Source organism: Channa argus, chromosome 9, assembly GCF_033026475.1.
Source record: "Channa argus isolate prfri chromosome 9, Channa argus male v1.0, whole genome shotgun sequence".
In the NCBI taxonomy this organism is placed as follows: Eukaryota; Metazoa; Chordata; class Actinopteri; order Anabantiformes; family Channidae; genus Channa; species Channa argus.
Window position 1 is genome coordinate 15131365 of NC_090205.1, and position 17692 is coordinate 15149056.

General features: G+C 36.5%; 1 protein-coding gene across 4 annotated transcripts; it reads right to left on the bottom strand.

Annotated features, from left to right (window-relative positions):
• Positions 1–1285: 1285 nt before the first annotated feature.
• hat1 (histone acetyltransferase 1) lies at positions 1286–13430 on the bottom strand. Of its 4 annotated transcripts, none has more exons than XM_067516327.1 (12): positions 13300–13394; positions 12226–12253; positions 11337–11408; positions 11134–11209; positions 10136–10256; positions 6608–6784; positions 6382–6503; positions 5682–5786; positions 5191–5297; positions 4438–4589; positions 3766–3882; positions 1286–1912 (listed from the first exon to the last, which is right to left on the bottom strand). In XM_067516327.1, exons 3-12 carry the CDS (start codon positions 11395–11397, stop codon positions 1742–1744), a joined length of 1209 nt encoding a protein of 402 aa, XP_067372428.1. In that variant the 5' UTR covers positions 11398–11408; positions 12226–12253; positions 13300–13394; the 3' UTR covers positions 1286–1741. The 4 variants fall into 4 exon arrangements, with proteins under 4 accessions (XP_067372428.1, XP_067372430.1, XP_067372429.1 ...); XM_067516329.1 differs by lacking the exon at positions 12226–12253 and adding an exon at positions 12739–12831 and having other exon boundaries at positions 13300–13318; XM_067516328.1 differs by lacking the exon at positions 13300–13394 and adding an exon at positions 12739–12831.
• Positions 13431–17692: the final 4262 nt, after the last annotated feature.

Here is a 17692-nt window from a genome sequence, read left to right on the forward strand (position 1 = left end):
AATTAGAAGTGTGAAGGGTTCCAAGGTTTTGTCTTGTTTCAAGTGGAGGGAATAAAAATTGAAAATTGACCTGGCAGCCTTCAATTAGTGACAATGTGCTAAAGTATCATATGATGGTATTCATCACACTGCTCTGCCCAAGCGGGTGCAGTACAGTGACACAAAGTTTTCTATTGAAAACACCTATAGCACTAATATTATAGTAAAACTTATTAGTTAGAAGTTGCATTAGCCATGAGGGGGGCCTAGAGAAACTTACATGCAAAAAATGGCTGAAATGTATACAAAATATAATGGAAATTTATTAATTAGCATTAATCAGACCAGGTGGAATCTATACTGTGACATAATGTAGTCAAACCTTTCAAAGTCTATTTTGGTGTCCACTGTACATGTTGTGTCCTTTATCTAGGGAATAGCTTCTCATGCAACCAGGCAGTGCTTTAGGTTTGATGGAGACACTTTACTTAACAAAGGTAGAAATACCACTGTACTCTGATATGTTTCCAAATTGTGGATGTACCTTATACTGTATGTACCAGAGGTCAGATAACATGTTGCAATTATTACTTTATGTACTGCTGTGTTATTTAATCCATAATGATACTAAATCTTTAATTTATTTTACTTGGCAGTAATACATCAATCTGAAAGATATCTACTACTCTCTAAAGTTACTAAAAGTATTGGATTAAAAAGTCCAATGTAGTACCTGTATAAAAATACTTAAATGACCGAATAAAAGTTTGTAATAGCAGTAACAGATTTTCTTATACAGACGGTTGGTTCATCATTGCTGTATAGAATGAAACATCTCGGCAACCGCTGCCATTTTACAGGCATTCGTGGTCCTCTCTGACTTTGTTGAACTGCTGATTATTTCCTATTGCGCCTAAAATATTTCTAAAGCTTTTGGATAAATTCCTATTTTACAAGTCATTTATGGTTCCTAGAAGCACCAAAATATATAATAAATAAATACAATATTGTTCAATGATACAAGCTATTGGATCTTATTTTAGGATTAACTGTGTCTACCTACAGGCTGACAAAGCTACTAGCACAACAGTGGTGGAGTATGATCTCTAGTGTGCAAGATCTTGAAGAGTGATGGCTGTGTTTTGCTTAGAAATGTATTTTTTCTTTTCTTTGGTGTCTAACTTCTCCCTTTCCTTCTACTTTTGAAACATAGAATACACAAGTTCCAAATTTTAATGCAAACCTAAATACCAAAGATACTAAATTGTAAGTCTTTATTTTCCCCCTACAACAAGAATGAGGCCACTTGTGCAACATACAAAACCTTTTTTTAATTTTCATTATGAAGTGCTTCCAAACACACACAAGGAACTGTTTTGAAAAAAAGATCTTTAAAAAGGTTTATGATGGAGAAAAAGCCAGATCTTTGCAGTTTTGTGGACCTCTTATCACCTGTGAAACATTACATATCATTTGATCTCACACGATTAAGCACGCGAGATACAGAGAAAGTCTCTTCCTCCAGCTGCTCTATGCCCCTCTTCTATATCAGCATCAGCTGGGAAACAGGCTTTTTGAACTGAAATACCAGCTACTATACATCTGTGACACTCTTGTTGAATTAAACCTGATTTTGTTACATCTGGAGAGTTTCCTCATGTTTGTAGCTGAAGTCTGTGGTGATGTGGACTTTATACAGATAGGGTAGGCCACCTGTATGTTGAGAGGGTGGGCTTTAAGCCAGCAACATCTTGCAGTCTGATCAGGCCTGCATCGCTAGCCTCTCAATGATCCTCCGGTAGTCTTCCACAACAATCTGATAACTCTTCTCCAGCTCCTTGTGCTGAGTCTGAGTGTCCATTTGACCCATGTGGGAGACCAGCTCTTCTGGACGCAGGCACTTCCTCATCTTCGCCAGCTCTCGTTGATTTTTCTGCATGAACACACATTGATGAGGTGGTTTAAGAATGTTTGTTTCCTACAATGTCATCAGCTAAAAAGACCCTACGTAACTATTTTCTCCATTGTTTGTATACACGTCCTGAAACTTGTAATGAAAAAAGGTACTGAAGCCTCTTGTGAAGACAGACAAAAGCATTTTCTTTAGTTAACATAAAATAAATAAATAAATAAATAAAAATCTCCAAATAGAAACCACCATCAGTTACTAAATTTCTAGTCTTCTAAAAATCAGTTTATTCTACTACACAAATACAAATGATATACAATATTATATAATATATTTATATACAATAAAAAGTATAGAAATTAAATAAGTAAAAGGTTGCTCTAACGCTGCTGTCTGAACCTTAAATTCAAAAACACAATAAATACATAGTTTACTCATTTCTTTTTGACTTCTGATCACTGATTTCAGACACTTAATTATCAATACTGTAGATACAGTATTTACATTTAAAGAGGTGTGAGGATTTTATAATGACTAAGTGAAGCACTGGGCAGACTGCAGTGGAGTGTCGCAGAGCAGGAGGGGAACAGGGAGGGCTGGGTAAAGCAGAGTGGACTGATTTCAATTGTTACGCCATTTCTAGTTTAGGCTGCACATTGTAGCTTTGAATATGGTATAAAAACAGTAACAAGTTGAACGATGAGTTCTTAAACTGAAGAAAAAATTTCGACACTTCATCCAAATTTAAGACACCATTTCTTCTGTACCAATTACAAATAAAAACATGCACCAACATGCATGCACATGTGCCCACTGGGGAATTGAGGTAAAGAGCAGAACTGTACGATTCCCCTCACATTGACAGAGCAGCAGTCTGTGCCATGCAACTTACTATAAGCTAAACCTCCTCAGGGAAGGAAAAATGATCAGCATCTGGCCACCAGATCTTTACTTGCCACACTGTGAAGGAATTCCTACTCCCCTTTTCACCACATTGGTCTTTTTTATGTCAGATTGTGCTTTTTTTGAGACATGTGGTTACCCTGCTGATAGCAAACTCTCTAAAGGCTGATATGAAGTCTCAGTGACCAGCTCGAACATAAAACATCACACGCAAACAGGATATAGGGTACTACGGGTAAAAGCAAATAGTTTTTTCTACTGTCAAGTCTGGAGAAACAGAATCTGATAGGCTTATAGTATTCTGTTCATCATACCAAGAGTGTTACGCTATATCTCTAAAACTTAAAGAAAACTCGCTTAGAATAACTGGGGAAAAAAATGAATAGATAAAATTGCACTGTTTTTCTGATGAAGTTCAAAAAGTGCTGCAATACTAAAGCTACAGAACTGTGAATAGCAGCAGCTTTTTGACAAAGTGCTTCAAACACACTTTCACGAAAATTATTTCTCCCAAAGAAATGCAAATCCTGACTAATGACATGTGCCTGAATAGGAAAAAGCTCCAGCAGCAGCAAAACCACAGACGCCTGGTGCGCCCTATTGTGGCTCTGACAATGCAGCACTAGTAATCTATCAATTTTCACAGGACTGAAGATCAATTTTTCTCATGTTTCTGCTGCTAAAAAGGTAACATAATAAACAGTGACAATACAGAGCTGTAAGCCAATCAAATATATGTCACACAAGTGTTTTTTTTTTTTTTTTTTACAGTGAACGGCTGTAATGGTACGCTCACAAAAGGTGGAAGACTGCGCACTGGATTCTTGTTTGACACCAACAGAGACAAGTTGACATTCAGATTTATTTGAATACATGAAGAAATCTCAGTCTGTCATTTTTCAAGCACTTTGTGACCCAGTACCAACAAACATGTAAAGTTCAATACTCTGAGGCTGTAACAATTAAAACCTCACCCTGTAGGGTCCAAACAGCCTCTTCTTCACCTCCAAACGGTACTCTCTGGCTTTTTCTTCATCACTCATGTCTGTCTCTCTCAGACGCAGGATTTCGTAAACTCGCCTTGCATGCTTCTGTAGGAGGGAAGAAACCCTATATCATTATAATGAATTTATATTAGTATACTTCAACAGGAATCTAATGGCTACAAGAAGTCAAGAGCTCTTCAGGGAGCATCTAGTTGTGTTCCAAGAAGAGCAAAGTTTTCACAGATTCCACGTTAAGCTAGCCAGCCAACTAAACTACAACAGAATCAAATAGCTGAGTTGCAAAACATGGGAAAACTGAAAGTTTTGCAAAGTACGGAAATGTACTTTCCAAAGACAACATTTCATTATGTTGGTTTAACTTGGACTCACTCAACAACTATTTTGATATTTAACCATTTAAGTCACCTATCAAGCAAAACAGCTAAGCATTTTCTAATTCTAACTTTGTTGAGATTTAATGCTTTTCTTAGTTTAATATCCATATTCAATGAATGTGTGAAGGCTTGAACATGTAAGATTATGTTGGATGTTTTGGCTCAAAAAGTGACATCTACCATTATTTATTTACAGAATGTCATTTAGAAGTACAGGTAAAAAAAATTTAATTATTAACTGATAATTAAATGATTATTACAGCACCTTGTTAATTTTCAACTTGTCTTGTGCCTCTTTGACCATTTCAGTTGAGAAGCCAAGGTGTAGCTTGTCTGCAGCGAAGGATTGCAGGCCCTGGCAAAGTTTGACTAGCACATAGTCTCTGAGCTTCACATAGTTCTCAGAAGGATCTTCAGCTGGGAACAAGCATCATCATACAATTTAAAATGAGTTAACAGTATTGATTACATGGTTTTCAAAATTATTTACAATAAACTTGACATGCATAGTTCAATACATGCTATAGACTTATAAACTTCAAGTCTTTTGAAAATGTTTGAGTTTACATATAAAAAACAATAAAGAAACATAACTCAGGCCAAACGGACCATTACCAGGAAGCTTCTGTCTTATCAATGGCTACATTTAAAGTTCCTTCTTGAAAAGGACTGTGCACTAAAAGGAAAAAGCTGGGATGCCTTTTTTAGCATTCATCCTTTGTCTCCATGCAAAGCAACTATTTCGATCCAACAGTTTCAATAGAGGCTCAGCACATTCTGGTATACATGCCAGCCCTCCAAATTAACTCACCCCCTGGATCCCCCTACTGCAGAGAAAATCATTTAAACTGTTCATAGTTGGTAAAAAAGGAACTTACATTAAATGTTTACCCATAAAAGAAAGAACGAAACAAAAAAAAAGGACACATACAGAAAGAAAGAAAAAAGGAAACAAGAAAAAAAAGACAGAAAGATAAAAAAGACAGAAAGAAAGAAAGACAGAAAGAAAGAAACTCACCTGTGATGTCTTGCACTTTGGAGAGGCTACAATAAAATCTGTGCACCGCCTCCAAAAGTTGAGCTCCATGACCCTCTCCTTGAAATGGAGGCAGGATCAGCATTTGGCTGTTCGGTTTAAAGATACACACAGACCCCAAACATAAACCAATGAGGGAAAGGGTTTGTTCAAAATTACTCACTAAACAAATTTATTTGCAATGTGAGTAGTTACTCGGAGCAACAACAGAAATCCCTTGATTGAAAGCAGGAAATAATAGATTGTTACACTGATCCATCAATGCAACAAATCAAATCACATCAAAAGCTTATATATAAAGTTGTTTTCAGATACAAATCACACTGGTTTGGTAATGAAACAAAATCTGGTTGAATGGTTGGCTATATAAGCCAGTAATTTGGGCTCTTTGGGAAGAGGATAAAGAAATGTATAATTTTCCACTCCTTTTTCTTACAAAAGAATGGGAAGGCACATGCTGCCCCAGCAATTACCTTACACGTGGTCGGGTTTTGTCTGGGTACACGTAGTAATTATAAACTGTCATGTAGCCAACAGTTGCGTAGAGAGTCTCCCCATCTTTATTGTACTTTTCAAATCTGCAGATAAGACACAAAGGCAAACAGGTCAATTACAGGCACACTCCCATGCAGTGTCCATTTTAGCCTCTCTGTTCTGGTGCCCACCCCTCAACCCTAACCCCCACCCCCTCTACGTCAGCATGTTAGAGCAGCCAGGCTCCGATTGGTACACCTGCTACAACCTGAATACATTATGCACTTAATTGGAGTACTGCAACTCAGAGGAAGAGAAGGAGCTGGAGGAGGGACTGAGCTCCTCAAAAATCACTTCAGTCCATTTTCCCCATTGTCAGTATTAATAGGTGCCAGCGTAAAGAAAACACTGGCTGAGGCTCTTTTTACTGTTAAGACATTGTTCAGTGTTTCAAAAGACAACAGTATTCAATTCAGCTCTTGCCCCTGAAAAATCTGAAAAGGGCTTTTGGCACAAAGGAAGCTCTTGCCTGATCAACAATTCTCCTATGGGAGAAATATAATCAAACTGGCCTGGTAATTGGTCACAAGCGCCTCAAAGGGGGGCTTTGTTTTTCAATGACACAATAAAGGCTTTAGAGGAGGGGAGGGTGCAAGAGGGGTAGTGGTGGGGTTTGATGTCAATTAGAAGGGCACTCACACAAGAAAGAAGTCCCAGCGATCGTCATCTGCATCGATAAAACTGGCAGTCTCTATGAACCACATGAGGAAGGTCTGCAGGCGCTCGTGGTACTCTTGGAATCCAGGACAGTTGATATCAGCCTGTGTGGAAGACAGCAAAAACAAAAAAAATCTGAGGTTAAAACCTGATGTTAAAATGTAAGATGTCCTGGATCGTTTTAGCGAGGCAGAAAGTGACGTTTTACCTTGTGAATCTGGTATGTGAGTTCCCCGGCCTCCTCGCTTTGGACAGTGTAAGTGTGAAGGAGGGTGCCGAAGGGCTTGAAATTGGCCTCCTTCTCCAGCAGCGAGACAAAGTCATCAGTGTTGCAGGTGAACCCAGCAGGAATGATTTCCCGAATCTTCCCTTCAACACCGTCAGGCTAGATAACACATATTTAATTAATAATGCACCAAACTAAGAAGGATGATGGAAGAAAATCTTATAGCAAATATTTGTAAGACATATTTTCATTAAATGTGACCACTGACACAATACCAAGAATATGAAAGAAAAATGGGCAATATTTGTTGGGTTGTGTACACAAATTCCATGTTCATAGAAATGATTGTTCTTAAATTAGGAGACTGTTAAAAGCTCAAAATATCCTGTAAATTAAAACTGGTAGGATACATGTTTTGTACCAATGAAAAGAAAACCATTAGGCAATTAAAACTGTCAGCTGAGCAGAGACCAGAACAGCATCCCTCCCCCCCCCCAGTGAAAAAACCCACTTAAATCAGTACATTTACTACTTATGTTAAACCATGAATATGTGATGAAGTTGCCACAATAATGCATTTCAGCTTCTCACTGGGAAATAAAACCTTATGAATTGATCTCAACTTAACAAACCTTTGGGAATCCATAATAGAGGCCTCTCCTCTAATCCTGCCAAGTGAACCCAATCAAATGAATTTGCCCCTGCATTTTCAAAGAGCCTTGGAGACAAAGGAGCCCTACCCTTGGACTTTTTACTCAGTGCAACGTGTGGTTAGTTCAGCTGTAATGTTTGCATTGTATCCATTTCCACAAGGATTGACATGAGAACACTTTGCTAAGCAGTCCTTTCACACCATTTACATGTGTGATGGGCATTATTTCGAGACAGAGACCCTTGCTGCTCAGCATTGAAAACTGGGAAATGAAGAAGGTCTGAGCAAAATGCACTACAAAAGGCTAATACAACATACTGCTAATTTCCCCCCTTTCAGACATCAGCTAATATCTAACTGGAAGTAATGCACCTGCAGCTGAATGCCTCTTAACCATTGTAATTGTTCAGCCACATTTTTAAGAAACAAGGAGCATACTTAAAAAGGCCATGGACAAACAAGTCCCTTTGTCCCAAGCACTCTCCTACATACTAGACACTAAATTGCACAGCCTTCCAGAATAGATGCCTTAGTTTGGCTTCAATGTAACTGAACAATGTACCTTTCGAACATTTGGTTAATGTCTTTGATTTATAACAATGGGCACAATGGGAGTACAAACTATCTAATTTGTTGTGTTGGTATTATTTAATCTCCTTAATCTACTCTGTACTACAATTTTAGAATTTTAGTTTGGTCATTTTAGTTTAAAACATGTTAACATGTTAATTTGGATTAAGAACTATCAGTAGTTTCATATTACTACCACAAGGAATGAGCAGTTTCCTCCAGTTTCCATTCACAAAAGGTCTTAGAGTAATAACAGCTTTCAAGGACAAGTCCGGCAGGTTTGAGATTTTGGCTGATTTAAAGGGGAGAAGGTGATTTTTGATGAGAGTCTTGTATCAACATGACAGCTGCATAAACTCCATCTCTGCCTCCCCTCATCTCTCGCTCTCTTCTCTCACCAGCTGCAGCGCACCCCGAGCGTCCACATGCACTCAGAGACAAACACTCTTCAGATGCAGCCTAAACTCTGCTGCCCCCCTCTACACCAGCTGCACTCAAACTCTTAACAAGGTGAACACTCAGGGGTCAGTGCTGAACACCAAGTAGTGGCACACACAGAAACTAAGCCAGCCATCACTTTTCAGTTTGAATATCAGCTTCAAAATATATTCCCTAAAACAGCAATGTCTTAATTTATGGTAAAACAGTAGCTCAGTTACTCTTGCACTTTTTCAGCTGCCAGATATGAAGGTGCTGTACTGCTAATTACCTATATTGGAATCATCACAGTTTTATTTGGTTATTTATAATTTAAGTGCATCTGGAGAAACACCAAATCCTTTTGAGTTTAAAGTCCACACAACTGCACCCACTATCACCAGTTGAAGGTCACATTATCTAATATGGGGCCCCTGCTGTCTCCTAACAGGACAGATGTCCTAGACTTGAATCATCCACCCTCAGTGGGGGCCCTGCCTAATTATTTCGTTTGCCGAGTATGTTTTCTGCATTGACAGTTTCAGGAAATATTCAAAACTGCCAATGGCCTTTTGTGAGGTCTCAGACGGGGGAGCCACATTTACCTTACTGCTCGTTTTTGTCCAAATACTGGCTGTTGATATGCAAATTTCTGTGTCTAGCTAAAACAAAAAAGCAAAAAGCTGTAACAAGTAACTAATGCTAATTTCACCGAAACTAACCATCAAGTCATAATTAACTAAACTAATCACTACATAAACAGCAAATCCCAGAATTTAAACATAGGAAAGATTAGTGTAAAGCTATTTAGCCTCAAAGATTATGAACCAAAGCCAGGAAATATATACTAGATGTCCAACCATGTCACATTAACCCTCCTGCTGATTCAATCACACAATCATTTTAAATACAAAACAAACCCAAAAAAAAAAAAACATTTCATGTTGTAGGAACCAGCCAAAGCCATTTCAAACCCCTCAGACTTGCTTCTGACCAAGAGAAGTAGGATTAGTGTAGTAATACAAAGGACCACAGTGGGATGAGATTTAGTTTAACGAATCGTTCAATACATGAATAATGTCACCACCCAGAGATCCTCTGGCTTACTTCAACAAGTAAAGAAACATTAAAAACTCACCAAAACGAAGTATATTAGAGTTAAAAATGATTGATTGCAGAATTCTTATGTCATACAGTTAAGGAGGCACTCACTCAGTTGAGCTGCTTTGTTTAAGACTATTAAAGTTTACCAAACTTCAGTTTAATAAGGGCACCTACTGATGTCCTGTCACAGTTTTTTTTAAACTTAAGAAAAATATCTGTAAATCCTTGCAAATTTCACCTTTGCCAATGCCTGCTGTTAGTTTTCCAAAAACTGAAATTAGGTGTCACACTCTCTGTATTACAGCTGACATTTCTCTTGAACTACACTCATAGTACACAAAATGACTTCTGTCTATCACAGCTTTTCCTTTTAGATTTCTTTGCCATTCTCTGCTTTAATTTTAGCCTTTACCTTTATAAACTGTGGTGGATGAGCATTGGACTGCCACCCCCCAAGCTTCATGGTGCGGGTGGTCTGTTTATGCCAAATATAGTGTTTAGTATGTCTGTGTCCCGGACTGTTACTTAACATCAAACATTTATTTACTATAGCATATATACAGTGTGCAATGATGCAGTGCATTCTCACAACTGGTTTATACCCTTAACTTTTGATGATGAAAATGAGCACTAAAATGGCTACATGTAATAATCAAAACACTTAAAATGGTCAGCATGCATCTTAAGCAGTGATCTTGCCCTAGCACTAACACAGTGAAAAGTGCTAGAACTACTACATTAATGGAATGAAAAGTTGCATGTCCTACCTCCACACAATCAAACGTCTCTGTAACTTTTGAGGAGTATTTAACTTTGAAGAGGGTGCTCAGGTTTCCAGCGGTGTAGAACAGCTGTATCTGAAGACCTTTGTATCCAAAAGCAACCTCACTGCAGGGAAAGTAAAATGATTGAAAATACTGTTAAGGTTACATATTTTTAAACTATATTAACAACAATGATTTGTAATAGAGGAAATAATAAAATTGCCATTTAATATAATCTGAGGTCTAGGACAAATTAATTTTAGAGGAGCAATAAAAATGTCTGAGAAGACTTCTCTAATGAAATTTATTAAATATACACCTGGAGTGAACAATAAATGTTTACTGCAGCTCTGGCCACGTACTTCACTCTGTTGCATTGTTTCTTTCACTGTCACATCACTGGCAGTTTACAGCAAAATAGATTTCATCATTATGCAACTGTGTGATTGAGCTTTACTAGCAATTACGCTTGCTGAAATAATTAATGCCCCAATTACTGAGTTCCCTTTGAGCTGATTGCAGCAAGTGCAAAAATAACCAATCCTAGTTTTGACTAATTTGGAAATGCAATTTAGAGCATAGCGCAAGCCTACAAACAGACACAGGTGTCACTGCCAATAATGTAGTATTGCTCTGGTTCAATAGCAATGCATGAGTTGTGTGTGACAGTGCTCTTTACAGCTTTTTATGAAGACAAAATAACATGCAGGATAGGCTACTGTTCACACTGATATGTTTCCCTTTGACACTCCAAAACCCAATTTTCACAAGAAAGGACTATGTACCATTATTACATAAAGGTAATAATAAAGAAAAAAACAGTACCGAGGGGGATTTTATCCCAAAAGTGTACTTAGTATAAGTGCCGAAGATTGTGTATGCTAAGCATTTTTCTTTCTACAACGGCGTTAATAGTTACTGTAGCATTATAAAAAGTAGTGCAAAGCAATTGTGACCAAACAAACACCAAAAAAAAAAAAAAGGAAAAAGAAAAACCTCACTCGTCTCCAAAAATTTGGTGGCTGTACTCAGGGTGGAAAGTAGTGCTATCATCATCAACATCCTCTGGAAAGCGAACTGAAAGGACAACACAAGATTTAATTTAAGCACAAAATAAGAAGAACCTTACAAAATGCAGACATTGTACACATCTATATATTATACTGATTTACATGACAAAAAATAAAGTAAAAACCGAACATACCAAGTTTCAGGCATATAGCTTCATTTGTGTCACACTTGTATTCAGCAAGTTTTTTCTCCATGGTATTTACTCCTGAGGAAACATACAAAACCAAAATGATGACACTAGAGTTTTTCCAATAATAAACTCATTTAATTCTCCTGTTTCAACTTGAGACTATAAATAACCGGTTGATAAGCCAATTAGTAGTGAACAGAAAATATATATAATGGTTTTGATAATCAAATTAAAGTTTGCTAGTTCAGTACTACTTTAAGCAAAAGTATAAACATTTGTTGTAGCTTCTGAGGTGTGAGGATTCGATACTTTGGTTTATATAAAAATAAACTAAAAATCTAGATTACGGATGTTGTTCAAACTACATGAAACATATATCAGGACTATTTAAATAACAATGTGACATTTTATAAACAGGATAATTATCTGAGACAGAACCCTGCAGATTTATCCTAAACATGTTACTTGCATATCTACCTGAGAGGTTAATTTATTGGTTTCTTGCTGGAAGTGGTTGAGATTTTTAGCAAATTACTCATTATGTCTTAATGTCAGACATAATTTAAAACAATACAGATCTTTTAACATTTGGCATATATAACAAAATCAGAATATATGATGATACCAAGATTCCGATATAAATTAACACGCAGTGCCGATTATAGTGTTAAAACCTGAAGACAATTATTCTAGCATTCAATCCAGAACTACTTCTGGTATAAGAACTGTTTACAAGAGTGTATATTCAACACGATATATTTATAGAAGATTAAAATACTCATGTCATCAGCAATCTTTACATATGATATCATAAAAAGTTGTGTTTTGTCTTACTAATATTTTGTATTTAAAAGGTTTATAAAGATAACCAAATAAAACATTGAATGCTCACATTGGACAAGTTGAGTTAGGGGCTGTTGCTGAAAAAAAAATAAATATGGCTATTATTAAAAAAAAAAAAAAAAAAGATTTATCATTACAGCTCTAATATCATCAGAAACACCCAAGGTAAAACAATAAGCAACAGACGTAAATTTTTCAAAATAGAAAACCAAATATACTTAAAAGTTGGGTAAAAGCTGGTCTTTCTGTGGAGCAGCTTAGCACAGCGCTTACGTAAGTGTGAAAATACAGGAAAGGGGATTGAATCAAGCCAGGTTTCACCTAGGCATCAGTTTGTGGCTCTCATTTATCAAAATACATTACGGTCAAAGACCTGACCGTCAGTCACTCTAAGCGTTAAACTACCGACGATAAATTAAAAAACCCGGAAGGTCGTTAAAAAAGCATACTAAACTTTTTATGAGATTTTCATAATCCCGAGAGACCATTCTAACATTATGGAAGAAAGTATATTTAGTCCGATGCAAAATAAAATAGATTTTTAATCTGTTCCCTGACTTACCTAGATAGTCGACGGGCAGCCATGATTGTTTTGATTCGGTCGCAACTTGGGTTACGACTTAACGTCGTCTGTTATGCTTTTGTAGTCTGAAAACTATATCATGCAAGTGGTTAGATGAATTCGTGAAGTGTGCGGGAAAAGCTTCAGAACAATATGATGTATTTTATGACATTGTCGGTTTATTTAGAGAAAGCGATCATTAACGCTACTAGCTAACGTAATCTCTGTGCACTGAACGTAAAGTTATATCGGCAAAAAAGGGACACAAACTGAGGCCACTTCCATCCATACACAGAAAGCACACATTTAACAAATAAGTAAAGCGTTAACGTTGCATAATTAGAGAAAAAAGCCGCTGTTATAACACCCTCGGTGCATGTCACTAACACTAGCAGAGAGGCCCGCACTGCTCTATTGCAATATAATGTTGGCTACCTTAGCTCGCTATGTTTTGAACAAAGCAGAAGCTCATTATCAGCTCAAAATGGTAAAGGGGACCTGACTTCCATTTTTCGGAAGACATACATTAGGACTAGAACACGAGATTGTTTTGCCACTTACCCGCCATTTCACCACTGTTTTGTGCGTAGCTTTAGCGTTAACGTTATCGGCCCAAAAGACCCGCGGAATCTGGACCACTTCCGGGTCTTCGTGTTTCCGTGGAAACAGGATGTAGTTGTTTTATTGTCGGCTTTAGCATATTTTAAAAGAGCTGTAGTTTTATGTGTATAACATATTAACGTTAAGTCCATAATTTGGATAAAAACGTTAGTTCTGAAGAAACAGTCAAGGTTAGTGTATAAACCCAAAGGGATCCTCCTAAAAAAAACACCTAATTCTATATTTTAGAGCTACACTCTGCAACACAAAGATTTCTCTTCGGGGATTAATAAAGTATCTATTTATCTATTTATCTTAGGGCTGCAACTAGCCTTAGTAAATGATTAGCAAGATCAACTAGTTTCGCTAGTTAATTAACCTTTCTGTTATCATTCCCGTGAAACTGAAAGCTTGTTATGATAGTCCACAAATGTTGGCCATAAACCTCCATGAATGTCTTGAAACCACAGGTGTGCAGGCTTTCAACGATGCCCCTGAGACAATCCAGCACACAACAGCGAGGTGCAAGAATTGTTGGTGGAAGCCTTATACTGTGATCATACACCAGGATGAACACATGTAGCTGACATGCACATGCTTTTGCAAATACTGTAATACAACGAACCTGAGCTAGAAAATATTGGCTAAATTTGAGAAGATTTGGCTAAACAACCTGAACAAGCTAAAAAAATAATAACCATTGTGTGTTTAATAAGTGTTTAGCAAGAATAGTACCAAGGATGCCTAGCTAACCTATTCTGTAACCTACTCTTATTTTGCATGTGTAAGTAGAAGAGTTGTTGTGTGGATTGTTCACATTGTCTTAAATTGGGGGTTGCATGCAAAGGTTCACACAGGGTTTGTGTGGACTCTTATGGAACTTGTCAGCTCAACCATGTGCAAATCATGAATTATACTATTGCAGTAATACAATATATTTCGGCTAGTCACCCTCTTCAACAGCATGGTCAGGGGATAGAGGCTGGAGAATGGAAAATAGTAGATACTGTAATGGAGGAGGGGACTTGCAAACTTTGGCTGGTTAGTAATCTACCATTACCTCCAAAAAAGATAAACAATCCCACTCAGTAAAAATGTTGCTCACAAGTCTTTATTTAGATAGATTTGCAAATAATGTGGTTATGCTACAATTGCTGTAGACATATAGATCATCATTAGATTTTTGAAAGATATCACTCTTAAAAACCAGGATGTGTTGAAGTGTAATGTTTTAGGTAACTAATACAATTTAAAATTATATAAAATAGAAGCAGTAAATCATTGGAATTGAAATTTCATAAAATGATTACACAAATAATCAGTTATCAATTTAGTTTGCTGTTAATAGGCTAACTGACCAATCAACAGGTTTTGTGATATATTGTGATTTGCAAATGGATTCGATATCCTGGTTCTGACAAAGAGTATATTAGACTAAAAAGGTGCAAAACAGCTCTCCCATCGGTTTGTGAGTGGGACTGGGTGAAGGAGAAGAAGTGTAAAGTGCTTTGGGTACCACTAAGGTAGAAAACTGCCAAACTGTACACTATTTAACAGCTTGTACCGTTATGGTACTTTACTACACTCTAAAAACCTCTACACTTATTTATAAAACTAAAAAGAAGGGCTAATTATTCATTCTAATAATAATTAAGGAAGCATTACCTCATAGTGTGTCCTTATTCAAAGAAGTAGAGTACAGTACAATAAATAGTAATGCAAGTAAATACAGTCAGAAACAGTTGAATAATGCAACTAGAGATGAAGTGACACATAGGCTAATACTAGATTCTGATTATTATATAAGATTCCTAATTATCTAATGTTTAGGTAGAGTATATCTGCCCATTGTTCACTTTCAAGAATTTTGATTTCTTTCATTTAAACGAAATCCCCTCTTTATAAATGTCCTCCCTCGTACCGTTGAAAATCAAGTGTAAATAAAGTGTTAAGGGGTAAACACATACCACCCATCATGAGCATCTCATTGTTGTTATACAAACACAATTTAGATAACAATGTTTTGCCTGAATTGCACAAATTAATTCTGTAAATATTAAAAATCCTTGCTTCCCCTCTGGTTGATGCTTATTGCTTTTCAATAGTAGAGATGTAGTTTCTTTGGGGGGAAAAGAAATTCTTAACATCCCTCTGAGCCCAGGTAATGCTGTGCTACTATCCCAGCCTCAACTATTTTGTCCTGCAGGTGCATCAATGAATGACCTAACCAGTCATATTTAAGCCACTGTAATTTTACCTCTACTACACTGTCAGCACTAGATTATCCCTTTCCTGAACAATACCACACATTTTACCATCCTTGGGCAACAAATTGTGTCTGCATGGAGGCAGTACATGCTGCTTGATCTCTGAACTTGAAACTACAGTAATTTAAACAGCTTTTTTCTTGAAATGGGAGGAGTGAGAAGATCCCACAATATCATGAGAACAAAATCTTGTAATCTGAAACAGTTTTTATGCATCAGTCCTATGGGGGAGTTTTACAGAATACAAGAGTGGGTAAATCTGAATTGGCTTGGTCAGTTGTGTAAATGTGTGAACATAGACTTCCAATAGCTCCTTGATAAAGATGCATGTTGTAAGTCCATTCAGACAGTGTCTGCCAAATGAATCTTAATTAATGAAGACTGGAAGTACTTAGTACAGACAGGAAATTACAAATACTTTCAAATCCAGATTTTACAATTTTACATTTAGCAGATGCTTTTTAAACATTTGACTAATTTTAAAATGATGTGTAGAGTGGATCTTTCGGGGTAATATTTTTGTTTTGAAATTTCAGTTGCAGTCAGTAAATACTAACTACTCACTATATTAAGTATGTATTACCATCTCTAATTTAAAATCTAGGCTAGTACATTTATTTTATAAAACATAAAGCCTTTGATTCCAGCTCTAAATACTGTGCCCTGAAATCCTGATGACTTGAAAAACAGCCCCACATTTATAAGCCAAAGTTTTTTCGAGTTCAAGTATTTTACATTATGAGACTTTCTTACCACAATGAAGGTTATTTAGTACTTTACCTCCATTGCATTTATCTAAGCACATTATGTATTTAGATCAAAAAATTATAAATATGATTCAAGCCTATTCAAGTGGATTTGCTGGGCCTTGTGTTGCAGTTAGATCATTAGCATACCTACTTACTAATACATCAGCGAATTAGCTAAACTAGGCTTTAAATTTTATTATTTATATGTGTGTGCTTAAATACACTGTATTGCTTAAACATCACTTTCTTATTACAGCTAAAATACTAGTGTCATGCACAAGGTGTTGTTTAGACATAGGTCTTAAAGAAATGTTGAAAAAAGTTACATACTTTATTTTTTAAGCTTTAATCATAAATGTCTCAGTCAATAACCACTAAGACAATTATATAGTGCATCTTTGTATTGTACGTATGTAACTAGCTCACATTAAAGGCAATTCATGTTTTGCAATTTGAACACCTTTAATATAAAGCAGCAGTAGTAAAATATAATCTGTTACAAGTATCTCAAAGTAGTTCTGATGCTATGTTAGGAGCATGAACAGTAAAAAAAATTCTGGATTATCTCCCATGCATGTGAAGGCAATTTGAAATCCCAAAGGGAATAGTGGACCTCTCTACTAACAATAAAACCATCGGAATTATATAGAGGGTGTAAATACATGGAATGGTTATTGACAGCAAAATGCCAAACACAAATAATATTGACAACATCTTATGGATTATGTAAAATGGCCGTTGAAAGTTTGTAAACACTTTTTACATTTTCTCTAACGATCAGAAATCCTAAAACTAGATAAAGAGAGCCCAGTTAAACAAATAAGACCAAATAACTGACATGTACATCAGCTTAGAGGGATTTTAGCCATAGGACATCCTAGCTGATGAGTGATGGTAATTGACTTTCTCACATTACCTGCATGCTCCAGGTCCTTCGGCAGAATTGTTTGTACAGTTAAGGTCAAGACTTTGACTGGGTGATTCCAAGCCTTTAACATATTTCTTCTGCTTGAATCATTCTTACAACTTATGGGTTAAAGTTGTTGTGTTGCTGCATAACACACTTTCCTTGGCTTCTGTGACTTGCTCATTGAACAGTATGGGGTAAGTATCTGAGTAAGACTCACCCTTGTAACTAATTAGAGACCATCAATTATCTGAGTTTGAAGTTAAAGTTATTTTTTTATTATACCTTTCTAAGATTATTACTGTATCTCCAAAGTGTAGCAGAGGACAGAGTGTTGCTGTATTGTTTCAGTAAACTGAATATCTGTTTTTATATAGAGTATCAATCTATCTGTAAGAAGTTTTACTGCATGCTGTGTCGTGGCTGTGTAT